We start from the raw sequence: 24,996 nt of genomic DNA, 5'->3' as shown, positions 1-24,996 counted from the left end.
GCGACCACCCGACCATAATTCCAATATTGTTGTCTTTCTTCTCAGCTTTTTTTTTTTCTTTTAGCGAGAATCTAACACGGCGCACTTAGCGACATGACATAACATGCATAGATTAATCCAAAATTTGCGATGGATAGAATGATATCAAGAACATTTTTCGGATGAAAAGGTAAAAAACATGACTTTTCATTCAGTCATAACTTTTTACTGACAGCATATTTTTGATTGCGGTTTGGTTATAATGAATTAGTATTTAGTAGACTATTTTACTACATAGGTCTCGTTAGTGGTGGACATTTGGACCACACTCCATACATTTTTGGTCATTGTCCTTTTCATTAGGATTCATTAAATAAAATAATATTATAGATGAAACAAAAAAATGGCTATCTGCATAAAAACTTGCAAGTATATGTTATAATAATACTAGGAAACTTATTTACAAAAGAAATTGTATTACAGTTATTTTAATTTATAATAGTCAGTTATAAAAAAAATGCTTTATTAAGCTTTTAGACAAGCCAAAATAACATAAGTTGTGCTCTAAATCAACATATTAAAATCTATAACACCTGTATGCTTTTCATTTTGTATGTAAACAATCTCTACTGCCTGAAAACTAGCTACATTATTGTAACCAATTACACGATCACTATCCAGTAAAGTTTGAAAAAGAACTCCACAAAAATAGCTGTCTCTTTCAAAAGCGTTTCTCGATGGGTGGATATGGCGCGTGCGAGCGGGACGGTATCATTTGCCGGCCCACTCGCTGATTCTCCCGTTCTCGAAAACGAGGTTTCTTCGGGGTAAAGGCACTAGTGTACCTCGTTTTACTATACCCATGTCTTCGCCAGGATAGTACTGAAAACGTACAGTACATAATTTATTTATCAGTACTACACACTTACAATTTACACCATTTGATTTTGAACCTTATCCCGTTGGGATACTTGGGATAAAGTTGATAACAATAAAATTACTTACTTGGCATTGTGACACGAATTTCAGGACATCAGAACGAATGAAGTCATTGTCTTCTTTCACTTTCTCAAACCTGAGAAGGTAAATAAGAACGTCAGCTATTGACACAAAATAAGACTATGTCGAAATATAATAAGTAAACAAATTCGACTTTATGTTTTCATTGAGTGATTTAACTCACACCCAACTACCCTCAAAGGAATTATTACTTACAAGTCAGGTTTGGCTATCCTTTCGACTATACATTGGCATATTTTTTCGCACAGCACCTCGTCAAATAACGGGATACCGAACTGCAGATCAAGGATAGTCCATTTCTGAAAATAATAAGATAATCGTAATAAACACCATTTACTAACTATGGTATAAAAGTATAAGCTTAAGTGCACTTTATAAGTTTGTATTGTAGTCATAAAATGATTACCTCGGGTTTACAAGTTTCGTCGTCTGACAAATTGTGCGTGGTGTCAACCCCGCTATCACCCTCTGCTGTAATCTCCGTTAGTTTGTTCGATAACTGCGTAAACATCGATATCGACTCCTCCGCCGGACTCAACAAATCGTTCAACTGGCTCATCGACTTCTCGCTCGCGGTATCACTTCCTTTCTTGCTATCGAATTTCAAATTCTCCACGCTGATCGACGTCGAGTTTATCGCAACCAAATCATCTGAAAAACTTATCGATTCTTTGCTCGTGGAATTTTCTAAGGAGTTTTTCTTGAGATCGCTTTTTTCTTTCAAGTCTTCGATGCTGGTGGACGACGAGTTGATTTGGACGATGTCGTCTGAGCCCGCGATCGATTCCTTGCTTTGATGCGTCTGTTTCGAATCGTCATCGATTGCTAGATTGTCTAATTCCTCGCAAAGTAGCTGCCCGCATTCCACACTAGTGAATCCATTGGCAGGGGAACTAGTTTTACTGTCGATGGTCGGCGTGACGGCGAAGTGGGACTCTATGGGCGACTGTAACCTTTTTGAGTAGTCGGCGGCAGTTTTTTCTGTGGAATCATTGGAGGAAAGTGATATCTCGCTGACAGGTTTCGCAATGCCGCAGACGTCTTTCTTCTTTCTAGACGGTACTGAAAAAAATATAATATTTCGGAAGATTAGACCAGAGCGTTATCTTATACATAGCGAGGTTCAGAGGGGCATGGGACAGATTCACATTTTTTTTCTCAGCCGGCCTAGGATCATAGGATGCGCGCGTCACGAATAATTTTATCGTCGATTAAGGCCCGATTCGACAAACTTTTATCCGAGAATAACTCCTGGTGTAACTGGTACATTGACAATTTCAATATGGGAAATATGTTAAAATGTCGAACAACTGACGATTTATACTGAGATTAATATTTACTCTTGTTTGGTCGAATCCACCCTTGCGATAAAAGTATGGGATTATCGTGTAACATCGATTAAATGCTTTGCATAAGACAATATAATGCTTGATAAGACAATATAACGGCACGAGTTCTTAACTCCAGTCGGTCTAGGATGCGCGCCACGATAAAATCTTATCATCGTTTTCAGGCGACAAATGTATGGACTTATCGCGCGATAAAAGTTTATCACGGCGCGCGTCCTAAACTCCAGGTGAGGTGACGTACGCAGCTGCACGGCGGGCGGCGGGCGCGCGCAGCCGAGGTCGGGCACGCCGATGTCGCACAGCGTGACGTAGCCCGCGCTGCGCGTCAGTCGTAGCCGCTGCAGCAATCGTCGGAGCCCCGCGTGACGGTACCACAGCGATTGGTATGGGTCTGTAACATATTATTTAATTTTATTATAAGCGAGTTTTTCACCGCGAGCGGAGTGAGCCTATTAATGGTTCCGTTTACCTCGTAATACAAAAATGCATATATCAGTTTCCACCAACAAAGAGTCGAGCGAAAATGATAAAGAGTAAAAATGAGCTTGCTCATCAAATCAATATGTACTCCAACTCTTTCCCGATGGAAAAGTAATCCTACTTTATGTACACGAAGACCGCTTCGCTAGAAATCCTTAGGTCATTCGTCTTGGACGGTGGAAAACGGGCTTTAGTTAAAAAAACTTGACTAATCAATCATCATTACTTACCATTGCCATACCGTTCGTCGTTTTCAGGTGGGAACATGATATGTGTGAAGGATGCAGCTTGTCGCACACCAGCCGCCTGCAAGAAAATAAATAGATCAGTACGTATTTTGACTTGATTGACAGTTTATGTGTCTCTTTACACTAGCATTTGTCCAGCATAGACGGACGACAAAGCAGCGCAGACATGACACAGCATTAACGTAGCACAGATATAATACCTCAGTAACAAACAATAGGAAAAGGCATAGAAGAAGAAGTAACGAACGACGAAGAATATCGAGCGTCATGTGTAAAGGGATACTCAGGTAAAAAACAAATGTTATAGTCTGGTCCGGGAGCCCGTAGAATTTTGTCCAATGACCCCAAGCTACCCATCCTTATCGTTCGCGCGTACTTATGTTGCTGTCACGCTCGCACACTAACTGCGGGCGCCCGTCCCAGTCGCGACAGCAATATAATTACGCGCGAGCGATAAGGATGAGTAGCTTGGGGTCATTGGAAAAAATTCTACGTGCTCCCGGACCGGACTATGGTCACAAGTGACGCCGAAAAGGGGTCAATGACACTTACCTGCAGCAACACAGGGCCGCGCCTAAGCGCCGAGTTGGCTGCGGCGAGCGCGGCGGCGGCGGGCAGCGCCGTGCCGCCTCCAGCGCCGCCTCCGCGCCCCACCACGACACCGCAAAATAGATAGGACAAAGTGCCAAGCCAGTCTAAACCAGTGCAAGAACGAACGCCGCCCGCTTGAGACTCGTCTGTGTGCGTAGTGCAAAAGGAAGTACACACCGGTGATTGTCTTCTGTCACTATCTATGTTGTACCAGGCCTGGTCATCTCCGCGAGTTTACATCGAAAACAAAACACGCACGATGGCCCACCTACAGGATACTATTCGACAAGGCCACAGACACACACACACAGACATATGAGCGAACATTGACTTACGCACGCGTATTCTTGTGTATGATGGAAGAAAATAAAGAAAATGGTGTACTAAATACTGTGCAGTATTTAACTGCCTAAATAATAATAAAAACACAGAATGTACTTTTTTAAGTTGCCTCAAGACACTGAGAGGTAAATAAGTAGTTAATATTATTCATGATCATTCATGCTAAATCATGTATTTCCTCCGTCATTTTCCGCAGTTTGGCACCTCACGTCACATCATTTTACCGAAGTCAGCCTCTATAGCCACACTAACAGCCGGTCCATATGGTCATTTTGACACCTGCACATTTCAACCGTTGAGCGTTTTTTCGCATTGACTACCCACTCCCAGAATGAAATAGATAGGACAAAGTGCCAAGCCAGTCTAAACCAGTGCAAGGACGAACGCCGCCCGCTTGAGACTCGTATGTGTGCGTAATGCAAAATGAAGTACACACCGGTGATTGTCTTCTGTCACTACCTATGTTGTACCCAGTGCGAGGTGACACTACAGTAAATACAAATGAGTAGGTCATCTTCATAGAAACGCACAGTCTTTTAAAATCATTTGGAAGCGGACATTTTTTGGTGAATAGATGACATGATTTAACAAGTAAATCTAAGTAAATTCCTAAAAGAAACCCGTGGTCTATCTTCAACAGCTTTCGAGAAAAAAAGTGATTTTAAAAGACTGTGAAACGTAATACATATACTACAGGTAACACTGACCTGTAGTAACACAGGGCCGCGCCTAAGCGCCGAATTTGCTGCGGCGAGAGCGGCGGCGGCGGGCAGCGCAGTGCCGCCTTCGAGCGCTGCCTCCGCGCCCCACCACGACACCGCCAGCCGCGAGTAGCCTAGAAGCGCGCGCGGGATGCAGCGCAGCACTGTGCCTGGGGTAATGAACTTATTGTGAGAAAAAAGTAAATAACCCTTAATAAGGCTATGGGAATAGAGTTCCCACTTTAAATTCAACCTTGTTGTTGTTGTTGTTTCAGCCAAATGACGTCCACTGCTGGACAAATTCAACCTTACACCCTTGAAAAACAATGAAAAATTTAGACTTGCTCTGCCCTATTAAAGGAAAATAAATACGCTTAGGGTATACGTAAAACTTGAGCGGGTGCACGCAGCGGGTACCCGCTCCGGACGTCCGATGCAGGTGAGCGGGTGCACGCAGCGGGTACCCGCTCCGGACGTCCGATGCAAGCACCCGCCGCGTACGTATATCTACCCATAGCGCGCAATTACACGCCCTTGCGTGACGTGCAACCACCCACCGCTACGCGTATTGAAATCCCGCGCATGCGTCCACGCCCACTTTCGCAGCTCATACTATTTTTAGCTACAAATACGCGTGCGTGCGCCTACGCAAGTTTTAGCGTTAGCCCTAAAGGGGCTTGTGCGCAAAAATGCTAATCGACGCAAAATGCGAATTCGCAATGCAAAAAACTGGGATACGAATTGCTGTTGGGAATTCGTAGATTTTTACAATGCAACGTCGCATCGCAGTTAAGGTTTAGTCAAACCAACGCGACCACACGCGATCAGCCGGCGTGCAGCGATGGCGATCAGACGAACCTTTATGTGTAAAAAAGCCGTAACTGAAGGCTGCCACTGCCACGGCTATTTTTTTTTTTTTGATGGCCTCAACGTTGAGTGTTTGAAGTACACAGTTTCACCAAGTTAGAAGTCGCGCACCTTTGGTGAGCAGCAGCGTGGGCGGCCCGTAGCCGGCCACGTGGTAGAGGTAGAGGCGCATCCAGGGCGTGGCGGCCTCGGGCGGCGCGGGCCCACGTGCGGCCTGGGCCCGGCCTGTAGTCTGCATGGTACACTGTGGACGGTGGACGAGGGCGCACCTTTGGTGAGCAGCAGCGTGGGCGGCCCGTAGCCGGCCACGTGGTAGAGGTAGAGGCGCATCCAGGGCGTGGCGGCTTCGGGCGGCGCGGGCCCCACGTGCGGCAGCGAGCCGGCCGCCGCCCCTGCGCGTGCTTCCCTGCACAGCGGCGCCGTCGATATCGCCAGCCTGCAATACACAGGGTTACATAGTATACTATAGTCTGGTCTGCGAGCACGTAGAATTTTGTCCAATGACCCTAAGCTACCCATCCTTATCGCTCGCACGTAATTATGTTGCTGTCGCGCTCGCACACTCACTGCGGGCGCCCGTCGCACAGTCGCGATAGAAATATAATTACGGAGAAGGATTTTGATTGATTTTTTGTTTGAGATGTGACACGGGGGCGGGGCCGGTGTCGCAGCAATATGCCCAAAAACAGAACACATTGCTCGTGACAGCAATGATGACAGCGGCGACCTCATAATGTAAACAGTTTACATTGCTTGTGTAGTACTAAAGATTATTCGAACGTTGAGTACTGATACCGCAGTTGATATAGTCTATCCAATATAGCTTGATTAGNTGCCATTTCATCTCATTTGGTTCAGTGGTTTAAGCGTAAAAAGTAACAAACATCCATCCAGACACCCGTCCATTCAGCTATCCTTACACACTATTACATTTATAATATTAGTAGAGTAGGATAATTGTAAGTTTTTTTGTGCAAAATAAGAAAGATATTTAGTGAGATGCTGTTTGATGATACTTGTCCCGTAAAATAAGATGGGATTTTAAGTATCGATTGAGCTTACTTTACAGACACCCTGTATACGCATCGCAGTTTTGAACCCTGCAGCGATAATGCCAGCTATAACCCTGTAGGTCGCAACAGAAGTAGCCCGTGAGCGTTCCAGTCCATTATTTTAAGAGTCCATACGACGGTTTTGCTACAGTGCAATGCAATCAATATTTAATTTACGCACTTTGTCCAACACGAAAAACGCATTTCATAAACTTTAATAGCGAAAATGATTGCAGCATTAGGATACAAAATAATCATAAAGTAATGTTACTTAATTTCTCTTTAAAGGTCCACTTTTTTTATCCACAACGAGGAAGCTCTTGGCCTGTATCTCACCTGATGGTTAGGTTACCTAACTGGTTGGGAATCGGACCTCTGCGTCTGAAGCAGGTGGTCTTACCACTAGACCTCAGAGGCGGCAGCCACAGGACATCCACTGCTGAACATAGGCCACCGCCAATGATTTCCATACTGACCAGTTGATATACCTACATCCAGCACCGTCTTGCCACCTTCCAGTTAATACAGAAGTCTTATACAGGGTGTTACTTTGCATTCTTGCCATATTTACAGAGGTTACTATATTACTGATACTGAACACAAATCCGTAAAAAAATAATGCCCGAAATATTTTTTTTTTAATCTTGAGAATTTTATTTTATCGACAATCTGTTAAACACACCACTAATTATCGTAACGCATGCACATCACTTGTTGGCGATGGCGATGGAGACTTTTTTACTTTTTATTGTATTTTTAAATATCTATTGCAATCTATTGTCTTTAAAATGTCTTTTTGACACTTGTAAAAAACTGAGAAATCCATCAAACACAAATCACGTTATAAATAATACAAAAATGAGTGAAGTGTATTCAAACAACGAATAATTTAATCAAAATGGTGCTTGGAGTGTCTGCAAGACGTCTTAGACGAAATGCTTGATGACGTACCCTTAGCATTACACCAAATGCTCTACTACCAGCAGGATGGTGCTCCCCCACAATAAGGACGTCAAGTGCGCGAATAATACGTTTGGTGAACAGTGGATTGGACGAGGGGTCCAGTAGCTTGGCCACCACGATCCTCGGACCTGACACCAATGGATTTTTGAAGTGACTTGAAACGACTGGTATGCGCAGAAGAGATAATTGGACCAAAATGGATGATGTCCTTTGTTAAATATGTTAAAAAATTAGTTTTAATTTAATATGACATTTGTCGATATGTCCCAACAGTAACATTTTTGTAACTCGAGATAACCTTGTAGAGACATCGTTAATACTCTAGCTTGATTTTTATAATTTCGAATTACTACTTATTGGTGTAATTTAACGCTGCATTTACACGAAATTAACATTTTTTTTGGAAGCACTGTCGTCGAAAATATTGTTTGTAGGTCAGACGTGAATTATTTCTTGTCCGCCAATATTTAGCTCTCATTGATCGCTACTACAAAGTTATGTCGTTACTTTTGATGGCAGCTGTCATTCTAATCAAGCTATATTGGATAGACTATAATAATGAGCACATATTTTGATTTCTTTGTGTGTGTGAATTTCTAATGCGACACCGAGTTCGAACTCAGCGCATTAGCTGGCATCTCTCTATATCTCTATGGTTACATACATAAGGTAGACGAACTAAAATCGCTAACATAGCCCGACGGATTAGCAAGCTGAAGTGGCAATGGGCAGGGCATATAGTACACAGAACTGACGGCCGATGGCGCAGCAAGGTTATGGAGTGGAGGCCACTACGGAAAACGCAGAGCTCATGAAGATAGAAGGAAGGCGCTGGATACAGGCTACCAACCGGGCAATGTGGAAATCATTGGGAGAGGCCTATGTTCAACATTGGACGTCCTGTGGCTGAAATGATGATGATAATGAACGTTATTTCACCGTGGGTTATCTATAGTGCAGTAAGTGCTGAACGTTCCTTTCGTTTAAGTAAAGTTTAGTGATCTTTTCAATGGCTCACACGAGTGGCAATGGACGATAGTGTCGCTGCATTCATATCCAACATACCTATACTTAGTGGCCAGTAGCCGAGCGCGCGCCTGCGCCCCAAGCGCATGCAGCGCTTCACAGCGCAGCAAGTCTAGCGGGCGGAGTCGCGGGCGCAGCGTTCGCAGCGCTACACGCAGGCAGGCGGCCGCCGCCAAATAACGGCGCGCCTCGCCCTCTATCTCGGGGTCGGCGACCACCTGCAATGTTTTAAAATTAGAATAGGGTAGAACAGCGGTTCCCGAATGGTGGTCGAAAGGCCGCAAGGGTTCCGTAAAAAATATTATCCCACGTTTCGTGACCGACGTTGTTCGCTCGCACCGACTTGTTTACGCACAAGGGAGGGGCAGGGCGTGCGGGCGGAGTAGTACGGGGGTTCCGTTAGGAAAAGTATAATCAATTAGGGTTCCTTGGCAAAAAAAAATTGGGAAACCCTGGGGTAGAAGATACTACGGGACTATTCCCACCTCTCGTTCCAACCGCTACAACTCCTGTGTAGCCAGGATCTACCGCCAATAAAAACCCTACCAATGAAGGTCAAGTTTGTCCCGGGGAAAGTTAAATTGTCATTGGACCCGCGACCAAATTATAGACCCAATATACTGACCTGTCCTACCCGTGACATTGACAGCGGGGCGCCACCGTCAATACCGGATCGCTGGTTGCCATGATTTTTGCCATGTTAGAAACTATATAGTTGAACGATGGTGGCGCCCCCCTGTCAATGAGTGGGACGGTTCAGTTTAGGTCATCTATAATCAGGAATTCGAAGGAGTTGTCAAAAACGCATCTCCCATAGACAAGGACAAGATTTGACGTCACCTTTTCGCTATTGACTATTGATGTCGAATGATTGGTTTATAGTTCATTAGTTCGTTCGTTCGTTTCAGCCGAAAGACGTCCACTGCTGGACAAAGGCCTCCCCCAAGGATTTCTACAAAGACCGGTCCTGCGCCGCTTGCATCCAGGTACCTCCCGCGACCTTCACCAGATCGTCGGTCCACCTAGTGGGCGTGATCGAATCAGAAATGAGGAGATCCGTAGGAGAACCAGAGTGACTGACATAGCCCGCAGAATCGCTCAAATCAAGTGGCAGTGGGCGGGGCACATAGCTCGAAGAGCTGATGGCCGCTGGGGCAGGAAGGTTCTTGAGTGGCGACCACGAGCTGGAAGACGTAGCGTGGTTAATAGTGTCTGCCTCAAAATATCATAAAAACACTTCCAAATCACAAGTGAGACTTTCCAGATAAACTTGGTTGACATTATGTACATAAATACCTTATCTAATTCCATAAGTAAACTGTCCAAGCTCTCATCACACAGTTTTCCGACTTCAAACAACGTCACCGCATGACTTTTGAGATCCTAAAACAAATATCGTGTTTTATTATTCACATCATGAAGCAGTCACAGGTGAAAGCCGACTTTATGACATAGACAATAGAGTGCAAATTTACCGGTGACAGGTTCCCCATCATAAGGTATGCTGCTAGCGTAGAGTCAAAAAGAACAGCCACTCTTCTGCCTGCACTACCACCATTATTAGATGGTTCGGTTGGCTCTTCATAATTCTGAAAAAAAAAAACAGTTATTATATATAGTTAATACCACTCCTAAAGGAACTCTTATTTGTTTACTCTAAGCGTGAAATGACAACCTGTTTGGAGGTAGACGGTTCTTGTTTTATGAGCACCGGCTCCATTTGTAACGTTTCTTCGTCACCGCTGGGGTCGAAGGTTAGTGGTGTGATTTGTCTGTACCTGTAAAAAGGATTCAATGTAAAAAAATACGAAAAAAAGCGATGAAGAATGATTAACTCGATTTTATGAGGGGACGGGTTTATGTCCATCTGATAATGAATATTTTAATTTACTATAATGACATGGCTTTATAAACTTTTAGTGCGCGCGCGCTATGCTGGGAAATGAGTCGGCGGTATTACATCGTAATAAGATGCATATGATGCCTCATATGCATGGTGTTCACTTATTCGTACGCTCGGCTGACATACGCGACCCATGCCAGTGTAGGAGTATATCAAGCCTATAATGCTGGGGCCACACTAACGCCTAACGTCAATGCCCACTAGCGCAATAATTATTGATACACTGACGTAGTGTGGTGTGGCCGCTTTGTCGCATTAATTCTCGCGTTAATCTCTGACGTACCGCCACTTGAGCTATCGTCTAACGCCAAACAGCAATGTTAATGCCGTTATCAAATTATCGCGGTAAGTCGTGGCTACACCTACGTCCATTATCGCAATAATTAATTGCATTTCGCGTTCCGCCTCCGCTAAAACTGGCTTGCATTTCGGTGCATTAAAAAGCGGGCGTGCGCATATGTTTTAGCGCAGGCCCTAAAGGTTTCCGAGGGTATACTGACGGCTGGTGGTGGTGCGTGGTGAGCGCGTCGTGCCATGAGATATTATGGTGCCTCATATAAGTGTTTATTCGTGCGCTCGGCTGACGTACGCCACCAGCGCAAGCGTAGAAGCCTTAGGCCTCACACTCATAATGCGGTTAGCCGCAAGCGATTGCATATTAAACTGGAAAAGCGTCTAGTCGCGTGGTTGGCCGCTCCCGGTGTACTATCGGGGACTCGAACGCCTTGACACCTTAAGGGCCTAAATTGTTTGCACACACACGCTCGATTTTGCTCCGCCCCCGTTCATTCATGTTTCAAGTCTAAGCAGCGTCGGCGCACCACTGTAGATGTTTGCCCTAGCAAACCAAGCTCTATGTAAAGCACTTAGGATTGAGTATTGCTTATTACCCGCATCCGTAGCGCTCGTTTGGCAACGTCGCATTTTAGTCAATTTGAAACCCAATTAAGAATCGCTACAAAATATTATATGAGGCTTCGTGTAAAATTTGAACTAGCGATTGCCCGCTCGGGTCACAAAATTGCTATCGCACATTTCGTATTGCAACCTAAGCCCTGATTGTCTCTTATTGGTCGTAGTAAAAATATAGTAAAATGCGTAACCAATTAGAGACGGGGTGAGCACGTGACCGGAGCGATGCGCTTACGCTAAAATTTCTACAAAGTGGTCAGGCGGAAGAGTCCCCGATAGTACATACAATTTTGGATTTTCGGTTAACTGAACGACTAGCAGCAGTGCGGCTGATAGTACGTATATATTGTGCTTGTTCACGTAGGTACGCGCGGGCGCGGGAAACGTTGCGAGCTCGTGTTCACATCAACCACCAGGCGTTCGCGCGAGTGTGACGTACTATCGTTTCTAGCGACAAGTTCAAACTGGTTGAACTTACCTGTGTTGAAGTTTATACTTAATCTGTGTAACAAAATAATAGTGGTGCCCTCTAGTGTAAGTTCTTGACTAACTGCCTTCGATTTGAATAAACGTCAGTCTATGAGAAAATCACAAGCGCGTTTCAATAGGTTATGGGCCCAGGCCACGATTTAATAGTATTTCGGTGTGAATTTTATAGTATCAGTGTTAAAAATGTCGGGAAACTACGCAGTGAACGTCCCCAAATTGAAGGGAAGAGAAAACTATGACGATTGGGCTTTTGCCGTGGAGAACTTCATGATACTCGAAGGCGTGGACGTGAACGACGCGGCGGGTTTGTCGGAGTCGGAGAACAAGAAGGCCAGGGCAAAGATTATAATGACGATCGATCCATCATTATATGTCCACATCAAGAGCGAAGCCACAGTTCAAGCTTTGTGGAATAAATTGAAATCGTTATTCGACGATTCTGGGTTCACACGCAAGATTACTCTTCTAAGAAGCCTTATTTCAATACGATTGGAGAGTTGCGATTCGATGACCAGCTACGTGAACCAGCTCGTGGAAACTGCACAAAGATTAAGTGGAACGGGTTTCGAAATCAATGATGAGTGGGTCGGCTCGTTGCTACTGGCGGGACTTCCCGAGAGATTTAGTCCCATGATAATGGCCATCGAGCATTCTGGGCTAAAAATCAGTGCTGATGCTATAAAAACCAAGTTATTAGACATGAGTTCGGACTTTGAGGTTAAGTCGGAAGGCGCGCTTATTGCACAAGCTCCGAAGCGCCCTCTACAGGCGCAAGGGCGACACGGTAGCGGAAATAGCAATAATGGAACACTCCCATCTGTCAGTGGAAATGTCAACCAAAACGAGAAAAAGCAAATTCGTTGCTATCACTGCAAAAAGATTGGCCATTTTAAAAGCCAGTGCCGCCTATTACATAAAGACAGACAGAAATCAAGTTCGAACGCGAATGTGTTGAGTGCAGTTTTTATTACGCGCGAGTTTAACCAAAACGACTGGTACGTCGACTCAGGCGCGAGCGCTCACATGGTGTCAGACAAAAGTTTGTTGACAAACATATCTAATGAACCGAAAATTAAGGAGATTATAGTCGCTGACCGCACGAAAGTACCAGTGTTGTGCTCAGGAGATCTTCAGTTAACCACGCGAGTCAATGGAACGACGCACAAGGTAGAAGTCAAAAATGTTTTGTGCATCCCCACGCTCACCACAAACTTATTATCAGTGAGCAGAATGATTGCAAATGGTAACAGAATATCCTTTAACAAGAGAGGATGTTACATTTACAACGCTCAGAACATATGTATTGGTGAAGCAAGCCTGGAGAATGATGTGTACAGATTAAACATTGAGAAGTCAGAGCAACTATTAGCAGCGGCAGTGCAGACCACTTGTGATACATGGCATAGAAGATTAGGTCATATAAACATGAGAGACCTTGAGAAGATGAAGAAAGGTGCAGTTGAAGGCGTATCTTACCAAGAAAAGTGTGATAAGAGCAAATCAAATTGTGTAGTATGTTGCGAGGGTAAACAAGCGAGGCTGCCCTTTCCCCTCAGCTCCAGCACAAGTAGCAAAATCCTAGAAGTGGTTCACACTGACTTGTGTGGACCAATGGAAAAGAAATCACTTGGTTCAGCAAGATATTACCTGTTATTCGTCGATGACTTCAGCCGCATGTGTTTTGTTTATTTCCTGAAGGAAAAGAATGAAGCATTCAAGTATTTTAGAGAATTTAAAGAGCAAGTTGAGAATCAACACTCAGAGAGGATAAAAATACTCAGATCAGATAATGGTGGTGAATTCTGTTCAGTAGAAATGGAAAACTACTTGAAAAGAAACGGCATTATTCACCAGAAGACAGTTGCCTACACACCTGAGCAAAATGGGTTGTGTGAAAGGTACAATAGATCAATTGTAGAAAAAGCACGCTGTCTTTTATTTGAGGCTTCATTTGATAAACATTTGTGGGCAGAAGCTGTAAATACAGCGGTGTACCTCAAAAACAGGTCACCAGCAGCTGGACTGGACAACAACAAAACACCTTATGAAGTGTGGAATGGCAGAAAGCCTAATCTCAACCATATCAGAGTCTTTGGAAGTCAAGTGATGACCCACATTCCCAAAGTGAGACGTGAAAAATGGGATAAGAAATCTGAAATGCTAAGACTTGTTGGGTATTCTGAAAATGTGAAAGGGTACAGACTATACAATGAAAAGACTCACAAAATAACTGTCGCAAGAGATGTTGTTGTGATGGAGAAACCAAGGAATGACAGAACAGAGATTATGGTTGAAGAGAGGGAGCCAGCAGGAGAAGCAGTAGAAGAGGAGAGTGAGGGGAGCACTGAGGAGACAACCACCGAACATGACCCTACGTATATCCTGAGTGAAACATCATCATCAAGTGACCAGGATGAAGATTTCAGTGAATGCTTGACAGCAGATGACTTAATATCCACTTCATCGAGCCATGCTGACATTCAACATGGTAAACGTGTTCGTCGTGCGCCAGATAGGTACGGTTTCGCGAACATTTGTGTTGAGGACCCCTCCAGTGAACAAATATCTCTCCAGGACGCTCTTCAAGGACCTGAAAAGGTTCAGTGGTGTAGTGCTATGCAAAATGAACTAAAGTCGTTCGAGGACAATAAATCTTGGGAATTAGTGGACAGACCCAGTGAAGGCACAGTAGTTCAAAATAAATGGGTTTTCAAAAAGAAGTGTGATGACCAAGATAATGTGCGCTACAGAGCTCGTCTTGTCGCCAAGGGCTTCACACAAATCAAAGGTACTGATTTTAATGAAACTTTTGCTCCTGTTTTACGTTACTCAACTTTAAGATTACTTTTTGCTTTGAGTGTACAATTTAATCTGAAAATGAATCATTTGGATGTGCCAACAGCTTTTCTTAATGGTGATATTGATGAATGTGTATTTATGGAAATACCAGAAAATTCAAATTTTGTAAATTGTCAGAATAAAGTTTTGAAGTTAAAAAAGGCAATCTATGGGCTGAAACAGTCAGCCAGAGCCTGGTACATAAAGGTAGAATCAAGTTTGTTGAAATTGGGTTTCCAAAAGTCCAAATATGAACCCTGTTTATTTATAAAAAGTCATGAAAATGTTAAAGTTTTTGTAGCTTTATTTGTAGACGATTTTTTTGTCTTCTATAATTGTGATAAAACCTACAAAGATTTGAAAAGAGTTTTAGAGTCTGAATATAAAATTAAAGATTTAGGACAGATAAAAAATTGTCTTGGTATGAATGTAAATGTTAAAAATAACTGTGTAACTTTGGATCAAGAACAATTTGTGAACAATATTTTAAAAAGATTTAATATGCTTGATTGTAAAACTATAGATACACCAATAGAAGTGAACTTAAAATTAGAAAAAGCTACTAAAGATTGTACTGAAACTTTTCCTTATCAACAGTTAGTTGGATCACTTATGTATTTGTCAGTACTTACACGCCCTGATATTTCCTATAGTGTCAGTTTTTTGAGCCAATATAATACATGCTTTAACGAAAGTCATTGGAATCACTTAAAAAGGTTATTAAGATATTTGCAAAAGACTAAAAATTTTGGGTTAAAATTTATAAAAAATAATAAAGAATTACAAGGTTTTGTAGATACAGACTGGGCAACTTGCAATATAGATAGAAGATCTTACACGGGTTATTGTTTTGTGTTATCAGGATGTATTGTAAGTTATGAATCTCGCAAACAGAGAACAGTGGCCCTGTCTAGTACAGAGGCTGAGTACATGGCTTTATCAGAGGCATGCAAAGAAGCGATTTACCTAAAGAATATAATGTTAGAACTACATGCTTCTGATAAAGACAGACCATTGTGCTTATATACTGACAGTCAAAGCTCTCTGAAATTAGCTTATAATCCGTTATTCCATAAGCGAACAAAGCACATTGATGTGCGACACCATTTTACTAGAGAATGTGTCGCTAATAATAAAGTTAAAATTAATTATTTGCCAACTCCTTCCATGCCAGCTGACATATTTACTAAAGGTCTTTGTGCTACCAAGCATTACAAGTTTATTGATATGATGGGATTATGTAGTGTAAAATAAATTAAATACTGTTATTTGTAAAATTTAATTCCTATCAGTAAAAGTCACTTAGATGTAAGTACAGTGTTATTTTGTTAAGAGAGGGTGTTGAAGTTTATACTTAATCTGTGTAACAAAATAATAGTGGTGCCCTCTAGCTAGTGTAAGTTCTTGACTAACTGCCTTCTATTTGAATAAACGTCTGTAATAATAACCAATCGAAGACTTGTTCAAGTATGTATTTCTACACCACTGATTTAAACAATAATAATTTCAACGTTACTTCTTACTAATAAGTACATCTTGTCGGCGTCGTCGAACAACGACGTATTTGCAAAATGTTAAGTTTCCAGGAGAGCGTTTTGAAGTTTTGGAACCGGTTTTTTGTGTCTACAAAAAAAACTACTTGGCTGATCGATTTAAAATTTGGGGATGATNTTGACTAACTGCCTTCGATTTGAATAAACGTCAGTCTATGAGAAAATCACAAGCGCGTTTCAATAACCTGACGTCGCGAGTGAAACGCGCGCGCCTCCGCTAGTTTGACATGAACAAACATCTTTATCCATTGAAATTACGCGCGCACTAGTCGCTAGCTTGCCCGCTAGTTAGACCGCACCGTTTCGTACGTGAACACCTTGGAATCACTACATATGTTTGATATTTCGTCACCGCGCCCGCGAGTCAACGTGAACAAGCACTAAGGCTTTAGGTTTTAGAGGGTATACTGACGGCTGGTGGTGGTGCGTGGTTAGCGCGTCGCGCCAGGAGGGGTGGTGCGGCGCGGCGGGCGGCGGCTGCAGGTTGCGTGCGAAGCCCAGCCGGCAGTATAACGACACTGCTTGCTTCACCAGCTCGCACTCCACCTGAGAGAGAGAACAAGTTCATCTAATGTAGGCTGCCGCTTCGGTATACTTGGCTTGCTAAGCCTTAACATTAATTTCAACCGTAGCATTAAAACTATAAGGTGCATTATTATCTGTCACCTGAAACTCCCTTGCCGTACTGTCCTGATAGTACATTATAGCTCATGAGCGCAGTCCCTAAGGATCATTGAGACACTTAAAGCTACGGTAAATCAACGCGTTATACCCGCGATCGATAACTCAGGGATGCTAAAACTGGTTGTATCGTGTGTCAGGCAGTCAGTCATGGATCGTCGTTTTTCGTTCAACTTATTATTGTTAAAGTGTAGGTACAGTCAGTTCACAGCACGTCATTTTTACAATTGAAATAGGGTTGTGTTGTCAACTTTTTGGCTATCCACGAACTATTTGGCGCTGACTGTAAACGAACTGTTTTATTACCTGCAGCACAGAAGCCAGGTCAGCAACACTAGTGTGCTCATCCACAGACACGAAGACCTTGTACAGCAGCGTCTCGAAGTAATCTCCCGCCACGCGGTTCATCACGAAGCCCTTGAGCGGCGGCACCGACACGCGGTCCGCCGCCGTGATCGGCACGTCTAGGTAGATCAGCCCGCGTCTGAAACATTTCGTTTGGGTGTTTTTAAAGTATTTCACAGCCGTGATTCGTCATGAAGCCTTTTACCGGCGGTACCGACACGCGGCACAGTGGATCGAAATGGCAATAAAGTGGACATAGGGTTTTTTCCGGAATACCGAATTTTAAAAATTGCCAATCGATAGTCCTTTGCTCACTCATCACGACATGTCATATCACATTTTTCACTAAACCTGATACTTTAGCTTAAAAAAATAATTTGTGTTTTTTTTGTATGAAACGTGACATAAAGTACCAATTTTCTCCGAAGACCTGCTAGATCGTGACTTGAAACAACCTAGGTCGGTATAACTGCATTATTTACTAATATTCTAAGCTATTTCCAGCTGCTCCAAACCGCCACTTAACCTGTTAAACGATTCCGAAAAAAAATTAAAATTGACTCTATGTTGAGCATTGGATGTCGTGTAATGATAATGATAAAAGTTGATTAAAATAATGTACCTAATTAAAGATATTTGATGCTACTTACGAGATAACTACCTACTATGAACAAACAAACGTGAGATCGTGTTAAATCTCAGATAGATAAAACCAATTATCTCAATATCAATGTCGAAAGCTAAACTGATTGTTTAGCGTAGTAAACATTTATAACTCTATTATTTCTATTGCTGTTGATATCTTCGTAAGGTAAGTGAAATGGTACTGCAAAAAAGCTGATGTTAAAGAACATAATATGGAGCAGTTTTGAAATAATATTTTAAAAGGATATGGTTAGTATCTCACCTGTACAGCGTTTTGACGATATTGTAGTCGAGGGTGCCTGCGGTCTGCGAGCCGCGGTCGATTAGCAAATCTATTAGCGCCTTCTCGCTCTCACTCAAAGGCTACACAAACAAACGAGCAGGCAATATTAATCTTCGTTAATTGAGTACAAATACAAAAGCTATTCAGGGTTAACATTTTTAATTAAGACTTCGATTAAAAACAAAAAATCAGTAAAAAGCTGAACACATGGCGTCATCTCAGTTCGGACTATGATTTCAGTTTGTTCCTTTAAGAAGATCATAAACCATTCAAGAAAGGGATTGCACAAACGGGATTTTGTATTCATTGTTTCAAGCCAAAAACTTTTAAATGATAACAAACTACAGTAAATTTCGCCGCCTTAGGTACACTCAGTCAGTGTTTGAGATATGGGAGTAGCACGGGCATTGATATTGGCTTGACCTGACAGAGCATACAATACAAATCTGAAGTCTCGGTAACGTTTGATCGTCACAAAAACACCCTCCTGTGCCGCTGCCATACCTCAGGCGCTGACTTAATTAAGACTATCCTGGCAGTTTACCTTGACGTCATCTTCCAAGACGTATCCAAGCTCCACCCTCCACCAGGGCTGCATTGGTATATTGAGGGGGACCCGCGGCAGCAACGCCCGGATGGCTTTGGAGCGCCCGCGGCGGCCCAGCGAACGGGCCTTTGCCACCAACTCAAGGTATTCGTTGCGGCCTATGCCTAGCAGTCTGAGGCCTGGATGCAAAAATCCTTTGTCAGTCAATATTTAGTGTTGATTGGTATTCGTTGCAGGGCGTAGCTACCGCCGTATCAATGACACGGGGCCCATTAGCTACAAAGGCTGAATGAACCATTAAACAGAGTAGGCAAAGAAGCCCTAGGTTTTTAAGGAGCTAACCAGGGTCCTGCGATCGAGGGAATAACGTTTTTTACTGTGAAAAGAGCCATCTTGATGCTCGATAGCCTTTTTTGAAGTTGAAAGGGCCCCCATTAAATTTTGATACAGGGCCCATCTAAGGAGAACTACGCCATTGATTTGTTGCGGCTTATGCCAAACGGGTGCGTGACAGTTTATATAAGTTTATATGATATAAATTCATTTCAATAACGTTCATATTGTATAATAAACGTATGTTATAATAACACTTGATATAATTTTTTAACATATAATGTTTACTTCATATAATAAATCATTTCTAATAATATCATTTCAGATACCAATCACAACGCATAAAGACATTTGATATAAACCTTAATTAATCTAAGACTCATTTGATGTAATTTTGTTTAATATAAATATTATTTCACATAACCATTACTTGTAATAAATATTATTTGTTATACTCTTTAATTGATATAATTTCTGATAGATATAACTTTAAGTATGTTCTTTTTTAGCTTGACTTATAAATGACTTTAGTGACAAAAACGAATCGCCGTAAAACCGACTCCACGTAGTCTTGTCTGCCCTACCCCTAGAGTGTAATTTAGAAGCGCGTAGGCACGGAGGGGCGAGGCGGCCCGCGGGCTGAGGAGCAGGTGGCTGGAAGCGAGGCGCCTCTTAGCCGGCCAGCAAGCCGAAGACGCGGTGTCGAGCGAAAGCCATCTGCGACGATTAGCACGCGAGGGACCGCCAGAGACCCGCAGTGCCGGAGCCGTGACAGAAGTCTCAAGTTTTTAGTCAAATTTGCATGCTGCATGCCTGCATGCCTGCTTGCTTGCTTGCTTGCCTGCTTGCTTGCTTGCTTGCCTGCTTGCTTGCTTGCTGCTTGCTTGCCTGCTTGCTAGCCTGCTTGCCTGCTTGCTTGCCTGCATGCTAGCTTGCTTGCTAGCTTGCTTGCTTGCTTGCTTGCTTGCTTGCTCGCTTGCTTGCTTGCTTGCTGCATGCAATGCTTATTATTACAAATGAACTTTATATAAAATTATTATTGTTATATGATTTAAGTTTTATAGGAAAATAATTTTATCTCAATTGATTGTTCGACATTTTATTTTTATATGATTTGAATGTTATTTGTTTTAAATAGTATACATTGTAAGTTTTATAGAAAATATTCATTATATCAAACCATTTTATATCAGTTAATAGTTATTTGTCTTAAAATTATTCGTTTTAAAATTATATTATTCGTTTATTATAGTAAATAATTATTATATTAAACGATTTTATATAATTTGATGTTATATCCTCTAAGTATTATATGATATGTAGTTATATCATACATTACACACCCATGCCAAACAGCTTATGGCTGGGAGGTGCAATGTTTTAACAATGCTAATTTGCTCACAAATACGACTCTGTTTTTCAGATAAGGTATCAGAAGGTCATCCTCAAAAAGACAAAATTGATGATCAATATAGGCTATAAAATGTTACCAATGTGCTTGGTGTAATTTATGTTTTTCTTGGTGTTACAAATAGAAAATTTTTAGAGTATACTCACAGTCAGCAGCAGTGAAGTTGGGCATAGTGTCATAGCTCTTCTCCATCTCTATGAGAAGTGCTACCACTTCCACATAGTAGATGAATGGTGTTATCCTTAAACCTGATAATAGAGAAAACATATTATCTATGTACCTAGGATATGTTGTGACATGGTATGGATTACTTGATAAGAAATAAAACCATACGTTTTTAGTTAATTAATTAATAAAAACACATACGCGCGGCTGTGCGCTGCGGCCGCGATATTAAATGTCAGGCAAGGCCGATTGTCGCGACATAGCAAAAAATAACTAACACTAATAATAAACATAGCTAATAGTTTGTACACATTAGTATTGACTCTTAGAGAGGGTATTTAATAGTAATTTATAACACACAATTTCTTTAATGTTTACCTTTACACTTGTCATTTGTATTAAAAAACCAAAGACCAAGTTATAACTAAGAAACTAGTTACCTAGCTAGCTTCACTATTAAATTAAGAATACTGCCATAAAGTTAATAATAGAAAAAAGCAAAACTGTTTTCGATACAAATGTTTAGTTAACAGATTTTGTAAATGCATAATTTTTTATTGCACCATTTTCTTAAGCAATATCAGTCCTAAAATAAATAAAATAGAAAATCTTTAGTTGAGAAAAAATAAAAAATACATAATTAATTAGTTGGTATTTAAATACCTTTTACAATCATGTCGGCTAGGTGATAGGGATAGAGCATGAGCCGCTGTATGCTGTTCTGCACAAGAGTCTCATAGTACTTCTTTTCATCTTTCCGGACTGTTCTCACTGAAATCCAGGTAACAAGCTAGTCTTTACATCATTAAAATAACATTTTATACAAGAGCTGAAACTGAAAAGCTAATCAGTGATCTCCTTTATTCAATAGGTATTGTACATAAATTAAAACAATTTTATCACATTCTGTACAACAAAAACTGTGTCAAAAGGTGTTATCTTTCACACGTTGGACGCCACGCGGCTCACCGGTGAGCCTCGAACAATACAATTTCCATTGTGTCTAGCATCTCGGCGTTCAATGACTTAAGACCATTTTTATGTTTATGTCTGTAGAAATTGATGAAAGTAACTAAGTTACTTTAATGAGTTGTAATTTACAGTTTAGGTCACTAAGTTTTAAAAACTTGTATAGGTAATAAGAAAATAAAATTGAATTTATATTTAATAAAAAAATGTTTACATACCCAGACTGCCTCGGTACCTTAATTGATTTTTAATACTGAATTCAAATATGTATCTTTCATATTCCTTTGGAGAATCGCCTAGCAGCTAGAATTAACAAAGTAAGTAAATTAGAGGTACTGCAGTAAGTAAATTCTTTTAGCTCATTACAACAAATCTGTTACCAATTAGATACCTATTATTTTTCAAATATATGCAAATCAGATATGAGTATTGAAATACATAGGATATGTGGTACGGATTTCTATAGTATTTACATCAAGCATTCTAATTTACACTTATGAAAATCATATTTTCATTGTTGTGCAGCACTGCAGCAGATGACACAAACTTCTAGGATTAGCATAATTCACTTCCAGTGCTGAGATATTCAGAATACGTAGAGAAACGTGCTCTTTTTATAAATTGTTATATTGTTTTGTGTAATCAAATAGTTAAAACACGTATTGGAAAGGAATGTGTGAAGAAATCAAATACCTTTTTCACTGTTGCTGGTAAATGCCCCCACTGGATCTTTTTTCTAATACATTCCTCAATTTCATCCTCCATGATACCGGAGAATTTATCATTTAATCGTAATTACATCGAATAAACTTAATAAAATGTCCTTGATTAAAAAAATCGCCAAATATTTTGATAAGACGAAATGATTTCTGCAATTAGCTGCGTTCATCTAATATAAATTGTACCAACTGCCAAAGCAAGCCACTGTCAAAATATTATAATTCTAATAATATTCTTTCAAAATCAAAACAGAATTGAGATTGAGAGCCACTGTCAAAATAATATAATTTTATTAAATTAATGAAAATTATTTTTCATTTTACTTAATTCTATCCTCAGTATTATATACACTTACACACGATATATTTTTTTATTACCTGAACGCACTCTTAATTTATTTGACAGGTATAGTTCAATGTTGCCATACGTAAATCTATATTATAATCCATCCATATCCTAATCGATTTTATGATCTTCTTGTAATACTTGACTAATCTTTTAAAATAAAAACGACACTTCCGGTTTTTATTAGAAACTACAAAAGCATTTTACCTTTACTGTATTTTGAACCCTTAACTTAGTCCTGGTTTCTGAATTGGGATTTCCAGCATGAGCGTGCTCATTTTCTAGTCCTGGATGAATTTAATGTGCCTGAATATTTTATTTGGAAACTAGCTTTTGCCCGCGGCTTCACCCTCGTGAAATTTGGTTTGTCACAGATCGTTACAAATTATAGCCTATATGTTATTCTGGGTTATAAAAAATAATACTGCAAAGTTTCATCAAAATCCATTCAGCATTTTTGCGTGAATGAGTAACAAACATGCTAACATCCAAACATCCACACATCCACCTAGACTGCATCCCTGTGGTCAAATACCTGCCTTGTTATGCATTAAAAAAAAACAAATTTCGCATTTATAATATTAGGGGGAGTAGGATAGTAGGTAGGATAGGAAGGATATTAGTAAGATAATATAAGTAGGAAGAAGGATAGGCAAGCTCAAGCTAAAAATCTTAGTTGAAAAACTGTGTCCATTGTCGAAAAACAAATAAAAATGTAGATTTGTTAATGAAATGTCTCTTAAGATCTTACATTATTTTGGATACAAGTTTCATGTAGGTACGTCTGGAAACTGACTGGTAGGTATAGAACTATAGAACAAGTGATTATAAAAAGCTGAATAAGGTAGGTTAAAAAAAAAACAGTTTGGTGGAATACTATTTAATAATTACTGAGCTGTGCTCATTGCACCAAAAGGAGAACTAAATATTATCAGATTTTGGTGAAGATTTCGCTGAATGCCGATGGTATTTCTTTCAGCATATCAGACGCAATCATGTTGCGACCATTTTCCTTGAATGCTTTTAAGTTACAGGCACGTGTAAATGTTGATGCAGCATACATGGCCACACTTTGAGCAAGTAGTGTTGATTGCTCATTTTCACACAGATCGGCTTTCAACGCCCAATTAAAAAAAGTTCCTAAGGCACCGGCTAGAATATCACCTTGCCCCGCTACTCTCCGTGCAGACCCCCCACCTATTAAAGCCCATTTAAACTTATCGATGCTACAATAACATGTATCTTGGTGGCCTTTGACCAAAACAGATACATTATCTCCCCAGTATCTATGCCATTGACCGTCAGTATTATTGTTTATAGCAGTGTTTAACTTGATACTTTCTCTGCTGTTAGGAGTAAGAATTACCCCAGGAGCTGGATATCCATTTAAAACGGACACATTTGTGGACACCGCGTATAATCCATCGGCATCTATAACTAGAGCTTTTTTCATGATTTTGCAAGCTTGAATTATATCCAATACTAATTTAATTTGTTCTTCATCCCTTCCAACACCGGGGCCAATTACGACAACATCAAATTTCTGTAATAATTTGTTGATATTTGTAGCATGATTTCTACTAAAATATGGATAAACTATTAAATCTGGACTATACGATTTTATCACAGGAGCAGCTTGTTCTGTTGTTATAACATAAACCAAGTCTGCACCAACCTGTAAAGAAGAGAAAGAAGTATTTTTGTTATGGCAATGGCAAAGAATAAATATTTTTCTGCTATAAGTAATTTATTTAGAATAATACATAGGTAAAAATATTTGAAGTAGGTAGTTAATATAAGTACTCACCCTTAAAGCTGATAGGGCCCCGAAATATGGAGCCCCAGTATATTCTAAAGAACCACCGATTACTCCAATTTTACCTGAATCACCTTTACTTGATCTGTATAAATTAGGAACTATACGCTTAGAAAGTGATATTAACTTTTCATCTGACAATATTCCTTCTTGAAGACATTCGTCTTTTAACAAACAATAAGTGTTCTGCACTTGTAAAGATAAACAAAAAGTTGTAAATAACCAACCAATCCAATACATGATTGTTAAACCAATTGCTTGCTCAGTGATACTACATTTATTGTGACGTGTAAATTATAGCCTTTAACCTTACCTTTATGTCTTAGATTAATTATTAATCTAAGCTTTATGTTTATACCTTTCGCCTTTGTGTTTGTCGAATGAAATGTTTTCAATTAGAATTATTAATTAAAGTTAAATTAA

The 24,996-nt window shown here is 40.7% G+C and overlaps 2 protein-coding genes across 2 annotated transcripts; both read right to left on the bottom strand.

The window, feature by feature from the left end:
* Positions 1 to 332: 332 nt before the first annotated feature.
* Positions 333 to 22,649, bottom strand: LOC114354885 (protein FAM91A1). Its single transcript, XM_028307471.1, has 21 exons — positions 22,386 to 22,649; positions 21,911 to 21,995; positions 21,387 to 21,494; positions 20,705 to 20,806; positions 18,812 to 18,993; positions 18,247 to 18,347; positions 17,301 to 17,478; positions 16,726 to 16,859; positions 10,294 to 10,396; positions 10,094 to 10,207; positions 9,915 to 10,001; positions 8,658 to 8,836; positions 5,923 to 6,013; positions 5,689 to 5,764; positions 4,717 to 4,880; positions 3,059 to 3,134; positions 2,590 to 2,739; positions 1,406 to 2,061; positions 1,195 to 1,298; positions 985 to 1,054; positions 333 to 861 (listed from the first exon to the last, which is right to left on the bottom strand). Exons 1-21 carry the CDS (start codon positions 22,455 to 22,457, stop codon positions 751 to 753), a joined length of 2,943 nt encoding a protein of 980 aa, XP_028163272.1. The 5' UTR covers positions 22,458 to 22,649; the 3' UTR covers positions 333 to 750.
* A 954-nt stretch (positions 22,650 to 23,603) lies between these two features.
* Positions 23,604 to 24,867, bottom strand: LOC114354887 (ATP-dependent (S)-NAD(P)H-hydrate dehydratase). Its single transcript, XM_028307474.1, has 2 exons — positions 24,565 to 24,867; positions 23,604 to 24,432 (listed from the first exon to the last, which is right to left on the bottom strand). The coding sequence occupies exons 1-2, from the start codon at positions 24,811 to 24,813 to the stop codon at positions 23,689 to 23,691; spliced, it is 993 nt and encodes a 330-aa protein (XP_028163275.1). The 5' UTR covers positions 24,814 to 24,867; the 3' UTR covers positions 23,604 to 23,688.
* Between the last annotated feature and the right edge of the window lie 129 nt (positions 24,868 to 24,996).

The sequence above is a fragment of the Ostrinia furnacalis genome, unplaced genomic scaffold, assembly GCF_004193835.3.
Source record: "Ostrinia furnacalis isolate ACB-3 unplaced genomic scaffold, ASM419383v2 OfSCF2256, whole genome shotgun sequence".
Taxonomy (NCBI): domain Eukaryota; kingdom Metazoa; phylum Arthropoda; class Insecta; order Lepidoptera; family Crambidae; genus Ostrinia; species Ostrinia furnacalis.
This window is presented reverse-complemented; position numbering and strand designations above follow the sequence as displayed.

Coding starts and splice junctions, on each gene's coding strand:
- LOC114354885 (XM_028307471.1), bottom strand. CDS start 22,457: ATGGAGGATGAAATTGAGGAATGTATTAGAAAAAAGATCCAGTGGGGG. Junction 18,348..18,811: donor TCTTGGAAGATGACGTCAAG/GTAAACTGCCAG, acceptor TTGTTTGTGTAG/CCTTTGAGTGAGAGCGAGAA. Junction 1,299..1,405: donor ACGAAACTTGTAAACCCGAG/GTAATCATTTTA, acceptor TATTATTTTCAG/AAATGGACTATCCTTGATCT.
- LOC114354887 (XM_028307474.1), bottom strand. CDS start 24,813: ATGTATTGGATTGGTTGGTTATTTACAACTTTTTGTTTATCTTTACAA. Junction 24,433..24,564: donor GGGCCCTATCAGCTTTAAGG/GTGAGTACTTAT, acceptor TCTTCTTTACAG/GTTGGTGCAGACTTGGTTTA.